The sequence below is a fragment of the Labeo rohita genome, chromosome 2 (assembly GCF_022985175.1).
Source record: "Labeo rohita strain BAU-BD-2019 chromosome 2, IGBB_LRoh.1.0, whole genome shotgun sequence".
NCBI classification, from domain to species: domain Eukaryota; kingdom Metazoa; phylum Chordata; class Actinopteri; order Cypriniformes; family Cyprinidae; genus Labeo; species Labeo rohita.
In genome coordinates, this window is record NC_066870.1 from 15,933,174 (window position 1) to 15,958,488 (window position 25,315).

At 35.8% G+C, this 25,315-nt stretch overlaps 1 protein-coding gene across 2 annotated transcripts in view; it reads right to left on the bottom strand.

The window, feature by feature from the left end:
* The window catches only part of fbxl7 (F-box and leucine-rich repeat protein 7), a 45,918-nt gene extending 23,185 nt beyond the window's left edge, over window positions 1–22,733 (bottom strand). Inside the window, exons 1-2 of one of the 2 annotated variants that reach the window (XM_051124365.1) lie at window positions 22,275–22,733; window positions 18,403–18,492 (exon numbers count right to left, since the gene is read on the bottom strand). In XM_051124365.1, coding sequence (XP_050980322.1) covers window positions 18,403–18,492; window positions 22,275–22,311 — 127 coding nt within the window. In that variant the 5' untranslated portion in view covers window positions 22,312–22,733. The remainder of the gene's footprint in view (window positions 1–18,402; window positions 18,493–22,274) is intronic. The other variant, XM_051124374.1, reaches the window with a different exon arrangement.
* Between the last annotated feature and the right edge of the window lie 2,582 nt (window positions 22,734–25,315).

Below are 25,315 nucleotides of genomic sequence, written 5' to 3' on the forward strand. Positions count from 1 at the left end.
TCCGTGTTTTCATTGTTATATGATCTTCTGTGCAGAGTTTCCGAAAAACACAAGTGAAGAAGAAACCTAAACAACATGTTTCCATGTGTAATCTAACAAGATCATCAGACATAAAACAGCATAAAAACTGTGTAACATTATGGAATAAAATGTCGACCAATAAAAAGGTAATAATGACTGTCAAGCTTTGGGGTGTTGATCGACTCCATCTACATTTTGTTTATCATTCTCAATCCAATTCATAGTCTTTTTTTTTTCAGCTTTTTGTTCAAGATGTTTATTTCTTAATTTTTTATTTATGAAACTTACCCACATTCAAGTGTTTAAAAAAGAATGCATTGAGCTAGAATAAAATGTTACAAGCAGATACCCTGTTCTTTCTTTTGATGTTTTGTATGTTCAGATATTCATAAAAGAAAATATATCCAAACTAATACCTAAATAGGGACATAGTAGTATACTTTAAGTATGATGTAAAGTTCACTTAAAGAAAACCTAGTATACTTACAGTAAAAAAAATGACTAAACTAGTAGTTTACTGAGACTATACTTCAAAGTGTACTAAAAATGCTACTACACGTATTTAATTAGTAAACTATCAGTATACCTGTAAGTTCACTTTTAGTATAGTTGCAGTACAACCTAAAAACTTTGATGTAAACTTGTTTACTACTGTTATACTTAAACTATACTATGTAAGTATACTTTTATATACTAGAAAGTGGGCCAATTTAGTCCAAGGAGTATTGAAATAGTACACTAATATTTGTATACTTACTACATAAAGTATACTTAAAAATATACTTGAACTTTACCTAAGTATACTTAATAAAAGAAACCTGAAGTATTCAATATGATGCACTGACATCATGAATATGCTAACTAGAGTATGACATCATCTAGCGACATTTAGCAACTTTTCAAGCAGGGTTTAGCTACTTTCCATTTAAAAAAAGATGTTGGCAACACTGGTCACATTGACTATTTTAAAGGGGTCATGACACAAGAAATCAAATTTGCCATGATCTTTTGGCATATAAGAGATCTTTGTACCATGAAAATATCCTGCAGGTTTCATAGCTAAAAACGTCCTCCTCATTATAAACAAAGCATTTATTTAATCAAGCTCCAAAAATGGCTTGTTTGGATTGACAAATAGTCATCTTCTCACCATAGGACCCTCCCACTGGCATTCAGTCGCTTAACGGCTCATCAGTTGATTACGCTGATTGTGAGTGTTGCATCACGTTAAAAGCAAATAGAAATTACAATCACTGCCGCTATCTTGTCTACACTGGATACAGTATACAGGTGTCATGAACAGGACAAATGGAGTGAAAGAACGTTCACTTTGACACATTTTGTTCAAACAGCTCATTCACGTCTTTGTACAGATATCAGAAGAATCCCAGTGTAAGGAACAAGAGGATATTTTATTTTTAATGGCATCCCAGATAGTGTCAGAGGATTGTTTGGTCTTCGGAGCATGTTGTTTTGTAATTGAGGCACAGTGTCATGAAGAGTTCACAAAGAAACATTTGTTGAAAGATGAAGTGATACCAGATCTGACTGCAGCTGCATCACAAACTGTAAGTAAATTATTTCATAATGCTTCGTCTGGAAATGACCATTTTATTTTGATCGTGTTGTCAAAACCCTCACATGCAATAGCGAGGGGGGGCATTAATACTGTTTCCTATGCAATGACGTTAGCCAATCATAACAGTGGTCAATTACTGACAAGCCTTAAAGGACACGCCCCTTAAAACAGGTAGGTCAGAATGAGAGTTGAAAATAATGATTTTTCCACATATTTATTTGTTTTTTTGTGTGCAAAAAACTTTATTAATATTATAAGTAAACCTCAAGGAGCATACTGAAATAACTGTAAAAATCCATGTTATGACCCCTTTATGATGTTCTTACTACCTTTCTGGGTCTTAAGGGTGTCAGTTGTGTTGCTGTTTATGCAGGGTCAGAAAACTCTCAGATTTCATCAAAAATATCCTAATTTGTGTTCTGAAGATTAACAAAGGTCTTACAGGTTTGGAATGACATTAGGGTGAGTAATTAATGACAGAATTTCCTTTTTTTTTTGGTGAACTAAAACATGTATTAGAATTGCATTTTTATACATTAATACATTTTATTTACATTTTAACTCTGCAAAAATAAAAATAATTTAAAAAAATAAAATAATTTAACTCTCCATAAAAAAGGATTCCAGTATTATTTCCCATTAATTCTGGAGATTAAACTTCTTATAAAGTAGCTCCTGGCCTCCTAAAAGGAAGCAATGACCTCATCAGTAGTTGGGGCACAATGGAAATAACTGCCTACTGACTTCCTGTTCTCTCTACTGTTCCCCATTACAGGAAACAACCGTGAGGGACAAAGGTCTCTGTACTCCAAGAGCATTCCACAAAGACGCATACCAGTGATGCAGAATGACAAATGCCGATGATTGTCCTTTCTGCTATTTTTACTGGAAATGACAATTGCAAAAGACTTTAGATAAGCCATTTGAGAGCACAGTAGTCATGCTACCACACCTACATTCCCATAATGGTAGTTCTGCAGTAAAAGATGCAAGACTTGGTATCTACATAAATGCCACACCAAAGCAGCAAACCATCAAACTGGTCCAGCGGGGGTCTTGTTTATTCGTTCTCCATATAAGCGAAGCATCCTTCTCCTCTCAACTCCCTCACATAACTACATGTCACTAATCAGGGGTGCGCTGCGGTCGCTGTAATCATCCTGTCATTTGGCATAAAAGCTCAAGTCTTTTGAAGAACTTACAAGTGTTTACAAGTGTAGCTGGCCCAGAATCCTCCAACACGTTTAAAACTGATCTGAGGCTCTTCACAGGTGGTCAGGTCTTCACACACTTTAAAGTGTCCCTATTATGCCATTTTTAAGGTTCAAAATATTGTTTTGGGAGTCTCCTACAATAGGTTTACATACAGGCAAGATCAAAAAACGCGAGATCAAAAAACGCTCTCATTTTCTCAAAATATGCATTTAATATCACCTCATTTTTCAGCGATTCACAAACAATTCATTTGAAACAGTTCAAAGATTCAGTCTCTCTAAACGCCTTCTTTCCGTGAGCCTACTCTGCTCTGATTGGTCAGATGGCCAATTCTGTTGTGAACGATACATCCATTGTCATAGTTCTGTATTTTAAATGCTTGATAGAAAATATAAACATCTATTATTTATCATAAATACAGGTTGTGAGTCAGTCAAGTCAGCTGATTCAAATAAACTGGGTACTATGCCATCTTTCAAGAGCAAGCGTTTTGTGAATCCCGCGATGAACTCTCCGTGATTATAGAAGCAATCGTCAGTAAAATGATGTGTTTGAGGGCGGCTCAAGTTGTTTGCGCCCGGCCAACATTGAACATTGGCGGGTGTTACGCAAATTACACCGTGACGGAAGTGGGATATTATCGATTTGTTTAGGCTGTTCAAAGTCGATTCTTTATTTTGAGAGACAATAACTTTATTTATCGTGCACTTTTGGCTTTACAACTTAGCAGATTGTTTACATTCACATACAGCTACATTACATATTGCATGAAAGGCAATATTGGAAATGGCATAACAGGGACACTTTAAATATTTACAAATTTGAAAATAAATTCCTCTTTAAATAAAAGACAACCAAACAGAAAGCACAGCTACTTAATACAAGCTAAAAAAGATAATTTGTCACAATAATTATGATATATTGGTACCTGGTTGCTGAGCAAAGGATTTAAAATTTAAGGATTTAAAGATTAAAGATTTAAGGATAGTAAAAACATGCGTAACAACTGCTGAAATTACATCTATATTCATTTTACCTAATAATCACAAGAGTAATTTACGGGTGGGATAGGTGGGACATGTCCTCACCACTTTTGGTAAGGGTCAATATTGTCAAAATATTGTCCCCACCACTATCTATTCATTCCAGTTAAAAAACAAAACAAAACCACATAGACGTGTCCCTCCTCTTGATACAGGATCATTGATGATCAAATTTGATTTTAATAAGGGGAAAAATTACATGAGGGCGGATAAGAACCCAAAACCTCTGACATGCCTGACAACAATTCTACCATTAGGCCGTTTGAAAATATAAATAATTATTGTATTAATATAAATTATGTATTTATTCACTGACATGAATTATCGCGGGGATAATAATCATATTATTATAGTACATGTAGGAATAAAACTATCATGTTAAAAATGAGTTCATTGAGTTCTACATCAACTACACCCCCAAAGGACACACTCCTGTCCCACCCACTTTTTAACAATGTTACGCCACTGCTAACAATACTAAGTTATCTCATTTCAAAATGAATAAATATGAAAAAATTTGAACTTAAATAAATCTGTAAAATAAAGAGATTTATTTAAATCTTTATGTTTATTTAAAGGGGTCATCAGATGCCCATTTTCCCTAAGCGGCTCATTTTTTTAACATGCTTGCAGAGAAAGGCTTACCAAAACGTTACTGGGTCGTCCTTTCTCACATTTTCTGGGTTGGTAGATGCACCAGGGACCCGTTTATACCACTTAAACACAGAAAACGTCATATTTTGTCCCCTTTAATTTCTTTGCATCCCTATTAATTATAAGTCCATGGTGCTTGACTGCATGCAAGAAATACCATGTGCACATCTGCCTTTCTATTATTAAAGCACTCCATGGGGAAAAATAGCAGTATAATGACTCAAATATTGAAAACCTGCAGCAATACCATTACCAAACCTCTGTCAGACTTGCAAAGACTTAAGCTCTGTGGAAAGAAAAACAGTGTGGTTGAGTATGGGAATCTTTAAATGCCGAGCTCTGCCAAGTGTCTACGGACATCAAATGAATTTCCTCTCTTAAACGTCTACTGTTGAATCTCTGCAGCAGTGAAAACAGGCAGACAAAGAAAATATACCTACAACCTAAAACCCAGCGCCTGGGATAAATCAGGCCCTGCTCTATTGCTGCAGGTCCCTCTCACCTCTGGCCAAACTCTCTCAACCGGTTTCCTCTTCACTTCCAGACAGCTTGTCATGACATTATGGGCAACACTTTCACCTTTTACATCCAGAGGTTAAAACAAAACAGCAGTATGAATTTATCCATATCATTTTGTTACACAGGCAAACGTTGTGTTGGGAAGGATTGTAACACAGACACCTGTGAGACATTTCCCTTGAAAAACAATCACTTTCCTTTGCTGCTGAGCAGCTTTCAACACCACGGGTACTTGGGTGAAGCCAGCTAGTGGGAAAAGTTGCCAAATGCAGATATTAATTTTTCTATAGTAAATTCACATTGTTTCAAATCCTAGCGAGCTTGCTGCAACAAAGCCTACTTAGTCTTTTGACTTCTATGGCTGAATAGAATTTTTTATTTAGTACTGACCTGAATAACATATTTCACATAAAAAAAAAACATTTACATATAGTCCACAAGAGAAAATAATAGTTGAATTTATAAAAATTACCCTGTTCAAAAGTTTCAGAAAAATCCATAATGTCCCACAAATTCTTTGGTTTTTCAGCATTTTTGTGTATTTGAACCCTTTCTAACAATGACTGTATGATTTTGAGATCCATCTTTTTACACTGAGGACAACTGAGGGACTCATATGCAACTATTACAGAAGGTTCAAACACTCACTGATGCTTCAGATGGAAACACAATGCATTAAGAGCTGGGGGTGAAAACTTTTGAACAGAATGAAGATGTGTACATTTTTCTTATTTTGCCTAAATATCATATTTTTTTCATTTAGTACTGCCCTTCAGAAGCTACAGAAGATACTTCCATGTTTCCCAGAATTCAAAATGAGTTAAATTTACCCTGATCTTCAAATTCCAAAAGTTTTCACCCCCCGGCTCTAATGCATTGGGTTTCCTTCTGAAGAATCAGTGAGTATTTGAACCTTCTGGTTTTCTACTTCATATTTCCGTTAGAAAGTCTAAATACGGGTTTCCTTTAATAAAGGATACTTGCAAATCTGCATTCGATTTTTTCATCATAATTTAAGGACAAAGTGGTGAAGCTCAGATCTGTCCTTTAATGCAAGTTGCCCTGTAATGATTTGTGTGACAGTGCTGAAATAACATGGCCTTTCGAAGTTTTTACAACTTTTTTTTTTTTTTTTTTAAGTCTAAACACTTTTCCCAAGGTCATAACTCAGAATGGATTTTGCAGGATAATGAAGTCACAAAAACTTAAAGAAACACAAGCAGCTAAGCAACATCTCTTTCAGATCTTGTTTCATCCATGCCATTAATTCAGTTCTGGACTCGTAAATCTGACTGGCCTTCTCTTGGAAGAGCCGCGGATGAGTTCAAAAGACTGTTATATCTCTTTCCCACCACAGTTTAAAGTTTAGATGAGGCGTATTATTCAGCACACACTTATGAAGGCCATCTTCCGGGTGGAACCTCACAAATCCTATCGTGTTGCACCGCATACTTCCTTACCAATGACTTCTCTCCAACACCCACTCTGTGTCATGCCAAAGAAAATCTGTCCAGACCAGACCATCCAGAGCTCAGATCATAAAACTTGGACTTGAACTGAAGTCTCACAGAAGAAGTGCAAACTGAACTGCTCTGCAAAGTTCACATCAGGTGCTTTGTGCGTCTAGAGCAAAGACAGGAAATCAAAACCAAAGCGGGACCTGAACTGACCAAGCAACAGCTGTGAAACTGTTGGCCACAGACTAACTCAGATGTCTGATTATGATTTTTCATGTCTAATGAAAGATCCGCTTGATCTAACAGTCACACCCACCTTTTGTGCTCAGGGAAAAACCATGCCATAATCCATTTTCAGCGTTTCCACTTTTTTGACCAATGCATTTCAGTATATTTTCCATAATCTTTCCAGTCATTCATACTAAATAGGGCAACACATTCTCACTCCCAACTTGGTCAGGACTTTTTGACGCACAGGGTACCCCTTTAGCATCATTTTTTGACCGGCAGTGTCCTCTACTGCTTTTAAATAAGAAACCTTTTGAGTCAATATGCAATAGACACGAAAGGCATTGGGAATCTATCTACAGTTAAAGTCAAAAGTTTACATACACCTTGCAGAATCTGCAAAATGTTAAATATTTTGCCAAAATAAGAGGGATCATAAAAAATGCATGTTATTTTTTATTTAGTGCTGACCTGAATAACATATTTCACATAAAAGATGTTTACATATAGTCCACAAGAGAAAATAATAGTTACATTTATAAAAAAAATTACCCAATTCAAAAGTTTATATACACTTGATTCTTAATAGTGTTGTTACTTGAATGATCCACAGCTGTTTTTTTGTATAGTGATAGTTGTTCATGAGTTTGTTGTTTGTTCTGAACAGTTAAACTGCTCGCTGTTCTTCCGAAAACTCCTTCAGGTCTCACAAATTTAGTTTTTCAGCATTTTTGTGTATTTGAACCCTTTCCAACAATGACTTTATGATTTTGAGATTCATCTTTTCACACTGAGGACAACTGAGGGAATCATATGCAACTATTACAGAAGGTTCAAACGCTCACTGATGCGTTTCCCTGATGGAGGGAAAAATGATGCATTAAGAGACAGGGGTGAAAACTTTTGAACAGAATGAAGAGATGTACATTTTTCTTATTTTGCCTATATATCTTTTTTTTTTCATTTAATACTGCCCTTCAGAAGCTACAGAAGATACTTACATGTTCCCCAGAAGACAAAATAAGTTAAATTTACCCTGATCTTCAAATTCAAAAAGTTTTCACCCCCCTGGCTCTTAATGCATAGTTTTTCCTTCTGAAGCATCAGTGAGCATTTGAAACTTCTGGAATAGTTGCACATGAGTCCCTCAGTTGTCCATAGTGTAAAAAGATGAATCTCAAAATCATACAGTCATTGTTGGAAATGGTTCAAAAACACAAAAATATGGTTCTATCTACCTGTATATTGCTAAAAGTACCAATAAAGTCGCTCTAGGATTCTACAAAGCAGCTCTTTACAGAATTCAATCTCAGCAGGGTGCAGATTTTGACATAAAGCCCATCTACAGAGCAATAAAGCTGCCTGGCAAGGAATGCAGAAAGAAAACATGTCATGTTATATCTGTTTTATGCCTCATTCAGATCACTCTGCAACTTGCAGCTTATTCGAAAAAATAAAATGTAAAGCATTTTTCTGTAATAATGCTCAAGGAATGTTAATTTATTCTCTAATAACATTGGTTTTGCAGACTCATTAGATATCAGTTCGCTTAAATATTTCTAAAGCAATATATCCATAAAATACTACAGAGTCTTCTTTTAGGTTTTAAAATCCTATCTAGAATCTAACTCGATTCATAAACTCCAGGTATGGAAACTAAACCACAAATCCACCTTTTTTGAATTTAAATGCACACTTGATCCAGCTAAGTCTTACAGAAACATCTAATGTAAACATGAAAAACAAACTCTGCATATTTGTGATAGCATTGTGTGCATCAACAGTCCTTCATGAAATCAAAAGATATTATCTGCAGCATCAGTCAGTGTGTACAGTGAGTATAGCCAGCAGCAACATCAGCAACCACATTAAAGAGATGGATAGATATATATATGCAAGTATGAGGGTGTGTGTGTGACCCCGAGACACCTTTTCAACATGGAAACGTATCTCTCACTGTGAACTTCAACTCAACCCTGACTCCTCTCTCTCCAGCACGCTTCAGACACAGAGATCAGATTTCTGCATGAAAAGAAGACTTAGAGGAACCACACTTTGTACAGCAACATAAACCTCTCTATATCAGATCACTTTAGAAAGGCACTTTAAAAGAGCCTTAATAGCTGTTAACACACGTGATAGCTGAACACAACGTTTTCTGTTGCAGTGACCCTCCCTTTAATAAAACAGGTAGTACCACTTAGGCCATGTTTACACCTGGTTTTAAAGGGACAGTTCACTCAAAAATGAAACTTCTGTCATTAACTACTCACCGTCATGTCATTCCATACCTGTAAGACCTTCGTTCATACTCAGAACACAAATTAAGATATTTTGGATGAAATCCAAGAGCTTTCTGACCCTGCATAGACAGCAATGCAACTGATACATTCAAGGCCCAGAAAGGTTAGATTGAAAAATCTGAGGAAAACAACATACATCCCTGTTTATGGACCCTGCCTGCAAAGAAATCAGGAGAGAAGTGGTCAAAAAAAATGGAAATATGTCTCCCTTGTCTATTTGTGATCCGATCGCCCAAATACCAGGTGTAAACAGCGCCTTGTTATTGTTATGCTATTACCTGTATCATAAAAAAATTGATTTACTAAATTAGTTTACGGCCTTTGATGCTACAATGATCCTGCTTCGTGGCCCCTGAGTTTTCCAAATTTAAGACACTTTGCCTAAAAGCCGGATGTGATGAACCTGATATGCACTCAATAGGGCGTTATTAAACTACAGCACAAAGTGTTCCTTCAATTGTTTACATAGACTGAGTGATATATGAATATGAAGCTAATAAAATGTCTACCACTGTCCATTTCCCAACACTGTATAGAACAATTTTCTAATCTAATAAAGACTACTCCTCCTTTGGGGAGTCAGTCTGCACTCCCTTCAAACCCATAGTCAAGGAGAGTGAATTCCACTGGCCTGACGTACGTTTTTACTTTCACAGTCTTTCATACAGGAATTCAAAACTATTTCGAGCTTAGTAAGAGGCTAAGTGTAATGCCTAGGGAGAAAAGTATCGAAGGCAAGGAAATCATAGACCTGGATGACTGTTTCAAACACCAATTTCAAGGTTCGACCTGAAGAATGAAAGATATTTGATGTGATGTATAACATCTGTCATTGCTAATAAGTTAACAAACTGTAAAAAAATAAGGGAACTCTACGGTGAAAAATTCAGATGTAACAGAACTATGTTCCCATCAGCTCGTTTAATTAAAAACAGCTGAGCGTGCCCTGCTTTGGAATAACCTTGACATATAATTTAAAACAAACTTCTTCTGATAAATCAGTATGGTCCTAGCCAAAATCACGAGTATCATCCAAATGTACTAAGAACCGTGCAGCCTCGTGAAAAGCTCCTTGGGTCATCTTTAAGAGTTGTAGTTTACAGCTCAGGGATTAAAACAGAGAACATATGTTTCTTAAAGATGTAGCTAGCAAGGGGCTAATGATTACTTCCAGCAGGACTAGCAAAGCCTGCTAGGCTAATTACATCTGATAAAATCAATCCAGCTTTTGTCCATGCTCTCGCCTGGCCAGGCTAGAAACTTTAAAATAAGAGAGCACACCTTCAGCTAAAGATGTTATCAGTCCACAAATAACTACATTTTGGTGCATTTCTGGCAACTTTGCATGTAGAGCTTTATTACTTACAAATAAAGTATTGTGTCAGTATCATGGTACAGCATCAGATGTAACTTTGTAAGATTTGGTACACTCTAAAAAATGCTGGGTAAAACAGAGACTGGGCTGTTTTGACCCCGCGGATGGGTTAAATGTTTAACATTTAACTATGTTTAAAAAGTTACTATATGGCTGACTTATAATGAACCCAAAATACACTCTAACAAATGCTGGGTTCAAACCCGACAAGCTGGGTCAAAATAACCCAGCATGCATTCTGTCCAATATTTACCCAGCACTGGGTTGCCAAATAACCCAGAAATGGTTGTTTTTAACCCAGCATTTTTTAGAGTGAAGGCTGTAAATTAAAAATCAGCCACATACAGTATCTTACAAAAGTGAGTACACCCCTCACATTTCAGCCATGTTTCAGCAATCTTCTTAAGGAACAATACTATAGAAATGAAACTTGGATATATTTTAGAGTAGTCAATGTGCAGCTTGTATAACAGTGTATATTTACAGTCCCCTGAAAATAACTCTGGCAACAAAGGTGATGAAACCCTAAGTGATAACAGCATATGTCATTTAAGCATGCAAAGCCACATGTCCTATTCATCATGTTCATGTTCTTTTTTTCTGCTTGACAGAACCAAACAAAGTTGTGTATCTTGTATTACAGCAGTTAAAATTTAGTGCTGTGAGTACAATTCTCTCATACTGACCACTGGATGTTCAACAAGGCACCTCATGGCAAAGAACTCTCTGAAGATTTGAGAATTAGAATTGTTGCTCTCCACAAAGATGGTCTAGGCTATAAGAGGTTCAGTAACAACCTGAAACTGAGTTACAGTATTGTGGCCATGGTCATACAGAGGTTTTCCAAGACGGGTTCCATTCTGAATAGGCCTCGCAAGGGTCGGACAACGAAGTTGAGCACTCGTTCTGTGCGTCAGGTGCAGAACCTGGATTCAAAAAAACAGATGCATGAGTGCTGCCAGCATTGCTTTAGAGGCTGCAGAAGTAGAAGGTTCGCTTGTCAGTGCTCAGACCATACGCTGTACACTGCAACAAGTCGGTTTGCATTGGCGTCATCTGAGAACGAAGCCTCTTCTACTCTTTATAAAACTGTTTAAACATCCGTTAACAGAGGCCAGAGATGCTGAAGACTAACGCAAAGAGGAAAAATACTGTAGCAGGTAGAGCAAGATCACAGTTCACAATGTGCGAAATATTGGAAATTTTATCCTAAATATTAAAACTGTGGTTCATGTGAATGTATCTTTAAGAGGAACTGACTGTTTTCTTTTGCGTTTTCTTTTCATTTGCTCATGTATGATGTATGGACCTTTCTCACATTTCCAGGTTTCTCATAGCGGAAGTCGTCATAGTTGGGAAAAATCCAAGAGCAGTGAATGGGAGAGTACCACAAATATATTTTTTTGCATTCCAATTTGCTCAAATAGCAAAAGAAAAACTACACTATAGTGTTTTCACAACTTTCAGTCAAAGGAAAAAAATTGAAAGAGACTGATATTGGCAGTCAGAGAAGAGAACAATGTCAAATTTAGCATCCCTCCCAAAGACGCGGCATTAGAAACACCCTCGCATAGCCTTAACTAGTTTTTTTTTTGTAACTTGATGAAAAGGTGGTATAATACAAAGTATAGTGTTATAAATGTACATACATATTTTTAAAAAATATATACATTTTTTTAAAGGATTTATGATGATGATGACCGTTGAAATGCATCATCACAGGCTTGTGAAAAGGGTCTATTTAAAGTAGCGTTCATAAGAACAGCGCTGCTTTGTTTACAGCGGTAATCATAGAAACGTAATATCACTCTTATTTTTTTCCTAAAGCATTTAGGAGCATTATTTATTAAAATAAAACATAACATGAGTCAAAAACAATGATAACAGCAACTATCTATTTTTTTTTTGTCTGGGCAAGTAAAAATTTAAACGACGGGCCAGTAGAAAAAATCCTTAGTGTTGAGCCCTGATTATGCAACCCATAATGGAGTTCAAAAGTTCCTCAGGGTCAGATTGGTTTGGGTCAAGTGCCACATTCCAGTTAAAGTAACAGATCTTTGAAAGTGTAAAATTGAACCGCTCGCTGTAACACATTTAATCACACTTGGAATGTTCAGGGGATCAAAGCAGGGGGCATCAACAACAGCTCAAGACCACTGTAAGGACTGCTGATGCCAAATATCCCACATAAATAGCTTCAGAAGACTGCAGGGTTTTTCTTAAACAAAACTACAAAGCACTGACAATTTCAAGCTGACATATGCTTTCACTCCACAATAAAAACACACCACAGTGCAAGCAACAGGGCTCAAGCTCCTGTGGGGTTATCAGCGAGGAAGTGCCGGTAGGAAAAGGCCCTCTCTCAGAACAATACTATCTGACAGCTCTGAAGCTGCTCTGCCCATTTCTCCTCAGTCAAACAGACCCATAACAGTGGCAAGTTCAGTGCTCGGTTTGATACACCGTAAGGCTAGATGACTCACTATGGAGCAAATGACTGGCTGCGCTTTTCCATCCCAGAGTGGCGAACAATGAGGAGCCACACATACACATTAAAATGAAATAACTCAAGACACAAAAATGCCTCGCTAGCACTCAGTGCTAATCTAAAAAAAGGACTCCTAAGTTTGTCCACAATACATTTCATAAACTACTCTTGTAAAATGCAAACATGTGGAGACTAAATGACCACCCACAATTCATGTGGGTTTAGTTTCAAGCTTTGAATAAACTGAGAGTTTGCTAATTCGGTTCTGTCATTTTACTCAAAATGTCACTAAAAGCTATAAATATGTCACGCGTAATATTACATTTAAAGGTGAAGTGTGCAATTTTTCTGATGTTAAAATATTTTTCCTCTCTAAGTTTAATAATGCCCTGTTTGTTTGAGCAGTTCAATATGTCAAGTTCTGGCTCAGGAAATCGTGCAAGTAACATTAACTGAGCTTACAAACATAAAAAGGCACTTTTAAAGGAATAGTCCACCCAAAAATAAAAAAAATCAGTCATTATTTTCTTAGCCTCATGTGGTTCCAAACCTGTATGACTTACTTTCTTCTGCAGACCACAGAAGATAGATGTGATATTTCCACCAAGAAATGATTGAAGTCATTATTTGTGTTTTCTCATAGCTTCATAAAATTACGATTGAACCACTGATGTCACATGGCCTATTTTATTGATCTCCTTACTACCTTTCTGGCCCTTGAACGTAGTAATTATATTGCTGCCTAGGGTCAGAAAGCTCTCAGATTTCATCAAAAATGTCTTCATTTGTGTTCTGAAAATGAACCAAGGTCTTACGGGTTTGGAACAACATGAGGGTCAGTAATTAATGACAGAATTCATTTTTAGGTGAACCCTTTAACACCTTTGCAGGACACAAGACCAAACTGTAAGCAAAGAGAGAGACAATGGCTTAGTCTATAGAGAGCAGTGGCTACAGCGTCTTCCCATGTGCAGTGTTTAAGGCGGAGCTGGTGTAAATCAAAGCCGCAGAGGCAGTCATTGGAAGAACCGCTCTGACATTACTGTGGACAGGCTGAGGAGAGACGAGATCTGCTCTCGCTGAGGGCTGGATATACTGCAGGCCGCAACCGCACACACACACCACAGGTTGGCTCTGAGGATGCCCTCACTGTAGAGCAACCTTCCCTACTGCACATGCTATATCCACCCTCTTCACATCTACTTCATGTTCCCACCCAAATCCATGTTACAACCACAGACACTGAGAAATGCAGATTGCTGCCTGTTCTTTCACAGGTTATTTTATTAACCTTCTAATTCACAAACTCAATGAAATCGCTTTTCTTTTTTCCTATGTTGATGTATTGTTTTCCTATTACAATAGGAAGTTTATAGCAGGAAACTTCTATTTCTGGCTATTGTTCATGAAGTTGATTTGCTACTTGCAAGTTGTTCACAGGAGGTATTGGAAAGCACCTGACTTGACAATCATCTATAATTCTGGTCCATCTTTCAGGATAGGAGAGACTGCTAATTTTAAATGTTTATCTGATAATCTGGTCAAATTTAATGGGATCATGAACTGCCTTTTTTATTATTTTGTTCTGTTCTCTGAGGTCCACTTATGTTATTGAGATAAAAAATGAAGTTTTTTTTTTTTTAGAAGTAATAGGCTGAATGCTCTGTTTGAAGTGGTCTTGTGATGCGATGTCATGTTTTCTTTTGTCTTTGGAGTGTTACAAGCTGTTTGTGCATGTATAAGATCTGTAAAGTTGCAAAGATTAAAGTCTCAAACCCAAAGAGATATTCTTTCTAAAAAGTAAGACTCAGCCACGCCTTCCTAAAACAGCTCATTCAAACACGCCCCCACAAATCTATGCCACAGTATGCGAAGATTTGCATAACACCGTCCAAATGTATACGCAAAGAAAGAAGGCGTATCTTATATTCTCACTGTAGTATGTTAAGGAGACTATGTGTGTTTCGTTGCGAAAGTACTTTGTTTGGCCTTCCAAATGAGTACATAACCAGAAATCAAGGGTTAAATTACATTTACAACACTGTTCCAGAACAGTACAATGCAAATATTCGAGTGTGTGCAGCGCATTTTACAGAGAACTGCTTCCTGAACCTGGGAGAGTATCCTACAATGCCGGCTTTGCACAAAGGCTGTTTCTAAGTGGGGCAATTCCAACTTTGTAAGGACAGTCTGTCGCTTCTGACTCACAGCCTGTAAGTACGTTCTGATATTTAAAAAAAATTGCTACTGACTATTCACACACGAGTTTTAAGCAGTGTAGAGTATTGCTTGTTGTTTGTCAGTTCTACAATAAAAGTCATTATAATCAGTAATTATGTCCCCACTGAATGCAACAAATGCCTCATTTATAATGGGTTTTATTGTTTTTGTCTCGTCAGACCAGGACACGGCATCACAACATGGTAAGGGGCATAACATTTCCGCCACACACTTGAGGTATTCGGCCAATCACAATGTACTGAATAGCTGGCTAATCAGAGCACACCACGTTTTTCAGAATAATGAGTTTTGTAAACATCAACACGTTTCAAAAATGCAGGGCAGAGAGGAGCATTATGTGGAAAATAATGAATCTCAAACTGCGTAAACACATTGCATTACAACAAATCCACAAAATCATGTTCTTTTTAGCAACATCATATGACCCCTTTAATAGGCATCGTGGACTGTAGACTCGGAAATAAACACCCACTACTATGATTAGCTAACATTTGTTTATGTTTGACAGCCTACATCCTTCACAGATGGACGCTGCTGTGATTCAGGCCAAAAACACAAATACTTATATCAAACGATCTGTAATAACAGGCAAAACATTAGTGACCACGGAATAAAAGTAGTTACTCACAGTTGTGTGGTGCAATATTACTGCTGGTTTTAATATAGTCAGCACAGCATCGTCTTTTAGTTTCAATCCTACTGAAAATCCTGCATAGAAATGGGCCTTGTTTGTAAACGAATCCGTGAAATGAAGGGAACAAAGGACCAGGTTCTTACTGATGTGGTCTGGAATTTCATTAAAAATAAAGTTTATCCACTCGTTCCTAATGTTGGGATCAGAACGAAGGCGATGCAAAGATTGTTTTTCCACAACTTGGGACTGCACAGCATCTTGTAATCTTTATCATTTAGTTTCTACGTAGACCTGTGTTTGCCTCTCTCGTTATTTACACTACATGCGTGAATCAGAATCTATTGCGTCATAAAGTGGCACATTCCACAACCTGTTGTTTTGGCAGATCGGCTTTAATATAAGCTGTTTAATATAAGAGTTTTGAAACTTACAGACATTTTTTATAGTACATGTCAAAAGATCAAGGGAATTTTGATTTCTCAGTTCATGACCCCTTTAAAGGGGTCATCAGATGCAAAATTCACTTTTACATGTTGTTTGAACATAAATGTGTGTTGGCAGAGTGTGTACACAACCACCCATAATGATAAAAATCCACCCATTGTTTTTTTTTAAAAATTCCTATAAATCATAACCCTTATTCAAATTAAGCAATTCTTTGATTCTTGGCTGTGACGTCACACAGACCAAGGCCCCTCCCACGACTGTTGACTGAAACTGGTGTTTTAGTACAGACTTGCCCTAGTGAGCTGTAAACAGTATGCCATTGTTTCAACACCTGAGCAGGGGAAGACAAGAATGTCTCCTAATCGACTGAAGTGTTTTGTTGTTGGATGTAATAATGAACATAGCAATCGTCATTTAATCCCAACATCTGAGCCACTGAAGATGCAGTGGATTACTTTCGTTTGTGAAGGGAATGCACCTCCCCTAAATGTGTCTGTTTGCGCGAATCATTTGTGATCCAGCTTCACCTGCAGAAGTGAGTATAAGGTTTTTTTAATGAATCTTCGCAAATTGCCTATCCTAGTAATGTGCTAGTTAGCAAGTTCTGCGGCTAAATGCAGCTAAAGTTTACAGTCTCTCAGAGAACGGCTCATTACCCCACGGAAGAGAGGGGCGGGGTGAGCAGAGCTCATTATCATTTAAAGGGACATGCAGTGAAAACGCTTGCTGTGAAAAGAGCTGTTTTTAATAAGGTAAAAGGGGTGTTGTTTTACACTACCATTGAGAAAACTTACATGTTGTGCCTTCAATGCTGCAAAAATAAATAAATAAAAAATTCTGTAATATTGTGAAAAATTATAACAATTTAAATTAACCGTTTTCTATTTTAATATATTTTAAAGGGGTCATCGGATGCAAAGTTCACTTTTACATGTTTGAACATTAATGTGTGTTGGCAGAGTGTGTACACAACCACCCATGTGGTTGGTTTTTAATTAATCTGTAAAAATAATATTCCCTTTTTCAAATCGAGTCATTCTCAGATGCCTGTCGGTGTGGCGTCACACCAACAGAGGTCGCTCCCACGATAGTTGATTGACATGAGCGTCTTACCTCAGACCCGCCCTAAATCAGCTGTAACAGTCCGATCGCCATTGTTTCGATGCCGGAGCAGGGATGTAAGTTAGACAAGAATATCTCAGATTGAGGTGTTGTGTTGCTGGATGTAATAATGAACATGGTAGTTGTCACTTACTCCCGACATCTGAGCTGCTGAAGATGCAGTGGATTACGTTTGATCGTGAAGGGAATGTGCCTCCCGATCTACATAAATGCATGTATGTTCGCGCAAATCATTCGTGATCCAGCTTCGCCTACAGCAGAAGTGTGTATAAGGGTTTTTTATGAATCTCTGCAATCACCTTTCCTAATAACGTCCCAATTAGCAAGTTTCGCAGCTAAACTCCGCAGCTAAATGCGACTAAAGTAAACAATCTCTCAGAGCACAGCTCAACACTCCACAGAGAGTAGAGGGGTGGGGCGTGATTATTATCATCAACGTCGAGCAGTTTTGCTGCATAATGTTTTTTGTGAAAACTGATCTGATCAATTTAATGCCTCCTTGATGAATAAAAGTATTTTTCAAAAAAGTTAATGACCCTAAACTTTTTAACAGCAGTGTATATATGACCTCAAAGCTAACAGACTTTAACTGAAAGCCGCAAAACAAAAATTTTGACTTTATGGGGTCTTTAAGTGTTTGTTTGGAATCATCAATTGTTTATTCTGTGTATGATTTATTAGAGCAAAATCAAAACAATGACTGTGTTCTAATAAATCCCACCAAGAATAAATAAACAAAGAACGCCTTACAAGAAAAGGCCTCAAAAGCCAGCCTCACAAGTGCCAGCATTTGTCATTTTATTTTCATCCGCATTCACACAATTTACCCAAACACACCCAGTCAGATTCTTCGCCCCAAGGCAAACTCTAAACACCACTATGGATTTGGATCAGATTTGAAGAAGAAAAAGGGATGAAAAAAGACATGTTCTCCACTGTTTTTGTGATGGCCAGTTTATTTTTAAGTTTTTATAGCCTCACAAAAAATTCCACCAAAATAATCAAGTCAAAAGTACCAAAAGAAAAAAAAAAAAGAAAGGCTAGCTAGTGATGGTTAATGAAGACCATATGCCTACCTTCACTGGTAGCTGCATTCTTTGGAGCTTTGGTTGATGTCTGATCTGTACTTGAACTCAGGTCGGAGGAAATACTGGAACTGCCTTTCCCTAAAATCACAAAGAACACCCCAGGACACATCAGGACACCCAAAGCAACAACACTAATAGAGAATCAACATATTAGCCTTAAAAAGCAAACACCATAGGAAGAAATGCTGTATGCAAACATCAGAACTGCTGATATTTAACATACTTACCAATCTGTACATATAAAATACTCACAACATTATTTTATCTGTCAAGTGTGCACAAATAACATAACAAAGAATGCAACAGGGTTCACCAAATCTTGCGATAAATGCCAGGCATTCTTTTTCTGTCCATCACAAACTTAGAATAACAAACCAGATGCCTCCCACAGATACTCCCCAATGGCAGGGACCAAAAAAACGAAAGCTGAAACTTTTTACAAATCACAATACAGAAAAACTGTGCCCAAAAAAACACAGGCCCAGCTCAATTTGGATTAAGTGTGCAAGATGAGGTGCCATTCAAATGAGTTCATCACATAAAAAAATTCTATTTTACAAAAAGATGATCAAAGTTACTAAAAAACTAGAAGCGAAAACTATTTATTTTGGTGATGATGAATTTCATTGGAATGCTACACAAGAAGCAGATTTTTAATATCTGAAAAGCTTATTCCAAATTAGGTAAGACACAACAGTAAACCTAAGCCTCATGTTTCTTCATATTTGCAATTTGATTAGTCGTGCTGATTCCTCTTTGTTTCTGATTTATTTTGAATCGACACACTCAATAACCAACAAAACAAATGCATTACTGTTTTCTGGTAACCTAAAATAACATGCCCTGGTGTGAAAGTTTCCTAAACACTCCTGTTTGTTTCAATGGCACTTGAGAGCATCAGGTCACATATGAGGCATGTTTACAGGCTCGATGAGAGAGAAAACACAACCCGAGTTCACATAAGCTTTTATTTTACCATAAATGGCCTGACTGATGGAGCTTCCACATGCTGAGCAAAAAATGTGTTTTGCTCTGTAAACAAACCTGTTTTTCACTAAATAGTCTCCCAGTGATATCACTAAAGACATTTCAGGCCAGTTTTTTTTTTTTTTAATGATGAGTGAAATCAGTGAACCAGAGTGGAATCTGCTTAGACACCAACCTTGAATGCAACGTCTGGTTACATCACATGTATTGTTTATTGTTCATTGTCTCTTAAGAATGTGCTTCATTGCTAAGGAGATTAATTGACTAAACAAACCAAGCTATTGCCATAGATCCTCACTTTTATGATTATAGAGCAAACACGGAAACACGGGCCTACTTACTTACAGGCCTAATTAATACAAACAGTCTGTAGTTTTAACTGACACCTTTTTACATGCAAGGTACAAATGTTAGACACTCAAAACCTGTTCCAAAGATTGCAGTGTCATAATTTAAACCTACCAAATAAGTACTATGCTAATATATCCATGTGACTAAACACTTAAAAATAAAGGCCACTTTAGTATCCACAAGACAATTATTGCATAAAACAAATTAATAGGTTTACACTGCCAGTCATACATTTTTGAACAGTAAGATTTTTCATTTAAAATAACTGTTTTCTATTTGAATATATTTTAAAACGTAATTGTAATTCCTGTGATCAAAGCTACATTTTTAGCATCATTACTCCAGACTTCAGTGTCACATGATCCTTCAGAAATCATTCTAATATGCTGATTTGCTGTTTAAGAAACATTTGTATTATTATTATTATTATTACTATCATCATCAATATTTAAAACAGTTGAGTACATTTTTTTCAGGATTCAGGATTTTTCAAGATCCAAAGATCAGCATTTATCTGAGAAAAAAAACTTTTGTAACATTATACACTATACAATTCAGAGTCAGTATTTGTTTTGTTGTTGTTGTTGTTGTTTGTTTATAATATAATTATTAATAATAATAATTGTTTTTGAGCAGCAAATCAGAACATTAGAATAATTTCTGAAGGATGATGTGACTGGAGTAATGATGCTAAAAATTCAGCTTTGAAATCACAGGAAAAAAATTACATTTTAAAAAATATTCAAATTAAAAACAATTATTTTAATAGTAAAAATATTTCAAAATGTTACTGCTTTTGCTATACTTTGAATCAAATAAATGCAGGCTTGGTGAGCAGAAGAGACTTCTTTTAAAAAAATAATAGTGTAGTAGTGTACATTTGATTTATTTTGTTATAATTCACTGTAGATTTGACTGGTTTCCTGTGGATAACTTATTTGGATAACAAATGGTTGCACTGGAATAAGTCCAAGACATCCTGATTTTATTTTGAGAAAGAAAATATGGTCTTTGACTGTGACTCCCTATGTTAGAGGTCCATACAGTTGTCAAATTAAACATGAACAAACATTTGCTTTAATGCATCCATGATGCATCCATGATGCATTAAATGCTCATACTGTTTTGTTTGCAAAACAAACGTTGAAAAGAAAGACTGGTACTCTTTAAAAACATCTCACAAGTGAGACTAGAACAAACAATAGTAAGCATTTAATGCACTGAAGCCACTTAACATGGAAAAGTGCAGTTTTTAATGTAGTGCATTTGAAAGCAACATAGACATCATCTTGTCTTACTGTGTTTAATTAAATCAAGGGAGGTCCTAAGTAGAAATAAGTGATCTAATCAGCAGACAACATCAACTTCAGATCCTTGACAGTGAAAGATAACAGCAAAAGATTGTGATCTGTGAAATATGTCAATTGGAGAGCTGCATGTGGGGAGTTCTTGGGTTTTTCACTGAATGCCAGTCTGGAGGGCCAAACCTTGGCCTTCCAGAGAAATCTGGTGTGCTTTAAAAGACCACAAGTCTCTCACGCAGCCAAGAACTCACTCTGTGAGAGCAAAATCTCTGGCATGAATGCTCATAGTTATTAGGACATGATCAGTAGCAACCATCAACATCCATATTGTAATAGACAGTCTCTGCCCTGACCTCTAATCGCTGTCATATACCAATATGTTGAGAAAAAATGCATAAATCTGCTCACAAGCTAAGACGATTGGCTATGATTCACAGCATATTAAAGTACACACACCCTCCATTGATGGCTACTTTGGTAAAAACCAGTCAGCTTGCATTATGCACTGTGATGCTGGCATGCACTTATTTCTTATTAGCTCCAAACTTCTCATAAAGCTGCTTTAAGAACCATGCTTTTTTTTTTAAGCGGCAACAAAATCTTCTTTTTGTCTGTGATGAAATGTAAACAGAAGGATATCGGTCCATTCATGTGCGTTTATACTTAAAATGAGCTGGCATTTATACTTAAAATCAGTTGGGAACGAACTCTCAAACACAAAAAAACAATGAATAACGTAACATTTACATTTGTTTTAGACTTGCTTTAAGCAATGATGCCATGCTAATGTATGTATTCTATATTCCTACACAGAAAATGAACTCTTTAAGCTCCAGGGTTTTCCTTGGTTCATTCTAGCAAAATGCAGTTTAAACAAACATGGGAGAATTATGATGATTCTGACATATTATGTATTTCTATTAGACATACTCATGTGATATGTATATTTATGATGGCCCAACGCCAGAACATCATAAAGTCTTTTAACTGCTCATGTTTAAAGGGTCCTTAAATGCATCAAAACCTCATGCTATAAGAGAAAATGACAAGTATGCTTTAGAATATTGTTGATACAAGAGACTGCTGCAAGGTTAGTGTTGCCCACAAAGAATAAGGGGGAATAGTGACGTTGACACAACTATGGCTGCTGTACACCGAGATTTAACAGTGGAAAAGCAGCATTGTGGCTGGCTGTGAGAGTTTGATTCTGGCACTCACCTTCACTCCCGCTCTGTTTCCCATTGTTCGCACCCATCCTGTGGAATGCATAATCTACCGTCTGCGCTCCGGAAAAGTATCCATATGCGTCAAACACATACGATTAAAGAAAAGACGTGATGAAAATCCGCCAAAGACTGCTTTCCGATACAGTTCGATCCTGTAATGCAACTGGAAAAGTTGAAATAACGGCAAAAGTCTGGGCAGCTATTATGCAATCGGTTAAAACTCAACGCAGTTCCACAAACGACAGTTTTAAAACTGTATTACTTCAGATACAATGTTGGCTATGCATTTTCTTCATGTTAAAAAGCTCTTCGTCTCCAGACAGCGCGTAGTCATCCAAAGGAGAGACTGGAAACCAGATACTTGTTGCGTCAGGAGCACGCATACGCTCTTGCAGAATCTGTTACCATGAGTACAATTCAGCGTCTGCTAAGAGAGCGAGTCACTTTGACCTAATATCCTCCCTCTTTCCTGTACAGTAAAGCATTGCTTTTAAAGCAGCGATACCTAATGTTATGGCAAGCTGTTTTAACATGCATTGTTGAATAAAAACTGCTTTCATGCTACTAGTACCTACTTTCAGTTGCTTGTAGTAACTACTAATATTTCTCGATTTTACTATATTCACTAGCTTATATATATAGTAGTAGCTTGGGCAAGGCAAATTTATTTACATTTATATACACGATGAATCTCGTACACAATGTTAATTTGAAGTGTTTTATATAAAAGTGATTATATAAGTGATTACATAAATATTTTATGAAGAAAAGAAAATCTTATTGAAATAGGGATAATTTATATTCCATTAGTCTCTATGTGTACCTATAAGTATTCCACTGTTACTACAAATTGCACATTTATTCCATTCATTCTATCTGTATCTGACTAATATTGCTCAGAGCTATTTTATTTTTACCAGTAACTACTTATCAGTAATTATTTCATGAAAATAGTTGTTGTCTATCATTATAATTATTTATTGAAAACCAAGACATAGGCATTAATTCCAGTTGTTAATTTCAGTTAACTAAATAAATACTGATTCTGATCTGACTTGTTTCTGTCATGATATAAGACATGGAAAAAATGTACTGACTGAACTGCTTACTAGTAAATCATGATTATCATCATAATCATAAGTATAATCATCATAATCATAATAATAGTGACAAAATAGATAGTTATTTTAAAAGAATAAATGTTAAAATGGTTTGCTTATAGTGGCCATTTTTATACCATGTAAAATGTCTAATGAATGGAATGAATGGAAGAAAATGGGAAGTGATTGTAAAATCGACTAATAATCATCATAAGCATCATAATCATCATAATAGTAAGAGAAGAGATGCTAGTTATTTTAAAAGAACAAATGTTAAAACAGTTTGCCATAATGTTTTTTTTATACCATGTAAAGTGTCTAATGAATGGAATGAATGGAAGAATGTGTAAAGAAAATCGGAAGTGATTGTAAAATCGACTAATAATAATCATAGTCGTAATAATAGTAACAGAATAGATGCTAGTTATTTTAAAAGAATAAATGTTAAAACAGTTTGCCATAGTGGCTATTTATATACCATGTAAAATGTCTAATGAATGCAATGCATGGATAAATAGCCTATGTAAAGAAAATTGGAAGTGACTGTAAAATAGACCAATAATCATCATAATCATAGTAACTATAACAGAATAGTTGCTAGATACTTTAAAAGAATAAATGTTAAAATGGTTTGCCACAGTGGTTATTTTATACTATGTAAAATGTCTAATGAATGCAATGCATGGATGAATAGCCTATGTACAGAAAATTGGAAGTGACTGTAAAATAGACTAATAATCATCATATTAGTAACAGAAGAGATGCTAGTTATTTTAAAAGAACAAATGTTAAAATGGTTTGCCATAATGTTTTTTTATACCATGTAAAGTGTCTAATGAATAATGTGATTTTTTATACCATGTAAAGTGTCTAATGAATGGAATGAATGGAAGAATGAGTAAAGAAAATCGGAAGTGATTGTAAAATCGACTAATAATCATCATAATCATAATAATAGTAACAGAATAGATGTTAGTTATTTTAAAAGAATAAATGTTAAAACAGTTTGCCATAGTGACTATTTATATACCATGTAAAATGTCTAATAAATGCAATGCATGGATAAATAGCCTATGTAAAGAAAATTGGAAGTGACTGTAAAATAGACCAATAATCATCATAATCATAATAATCATCATAATAGTAACAGAATAGATGCTAGTTATTTTAAAAGAATAAATGTTTAAACGGTTTGCCATAATGTTTTTTTATACCATGTAAAATGACTAATGAATGCAATGCATGAAGGAATAGCCTATGTAAAGAAAATCAGCAGCGACTAATAATCATCATAATCATAATAATAGCAACAGAATAGATGCTAGTTATTTTAAAAGAATAAATGTTAAAATGGTTTGCCATAATGGTGATTCTTATACCATGTAAAATGTCTAATAAATGCAATGCATGGATGAATAGCCTATGTAAAGAAAATCAGAAGTGGCTGTAAAAAAGACCAATAATCATCATAATCATAGTAATTATAACAGAACAGTTGCTAGATACTTTAAAAGAATAAATGTTAAAACGGTTTGCCACAGTGGTTATTTTATACTATGTAAAATGTCTAATGAATGCAATGCATGAAGGAGTAACCTATGTAAAGATAATCAGAAGTGACTAATAATTATCATAATCATCATAATCATTATAATAGTAACAGAATAGATGCTAGTTATTTTAAAAGAATAAATGTTAAAACGGTTTGCCATCGTGGTTATTTTTATACCATGTATAATATCTAATGAATGCAGTGCATGGAGAATTTGTAAAGAAAACCAGAAGTGATTGTAAAATAATAATAATCATAATAATAATAATAATAATAGTACAGAATATATGCTAGCTATTTTAAAATAACAAATGTTAAAACGGATTGCCATAGTGTTTTTTTTTATACCGTGTAAATGTCTAATGAAAGCAACGCATGTAG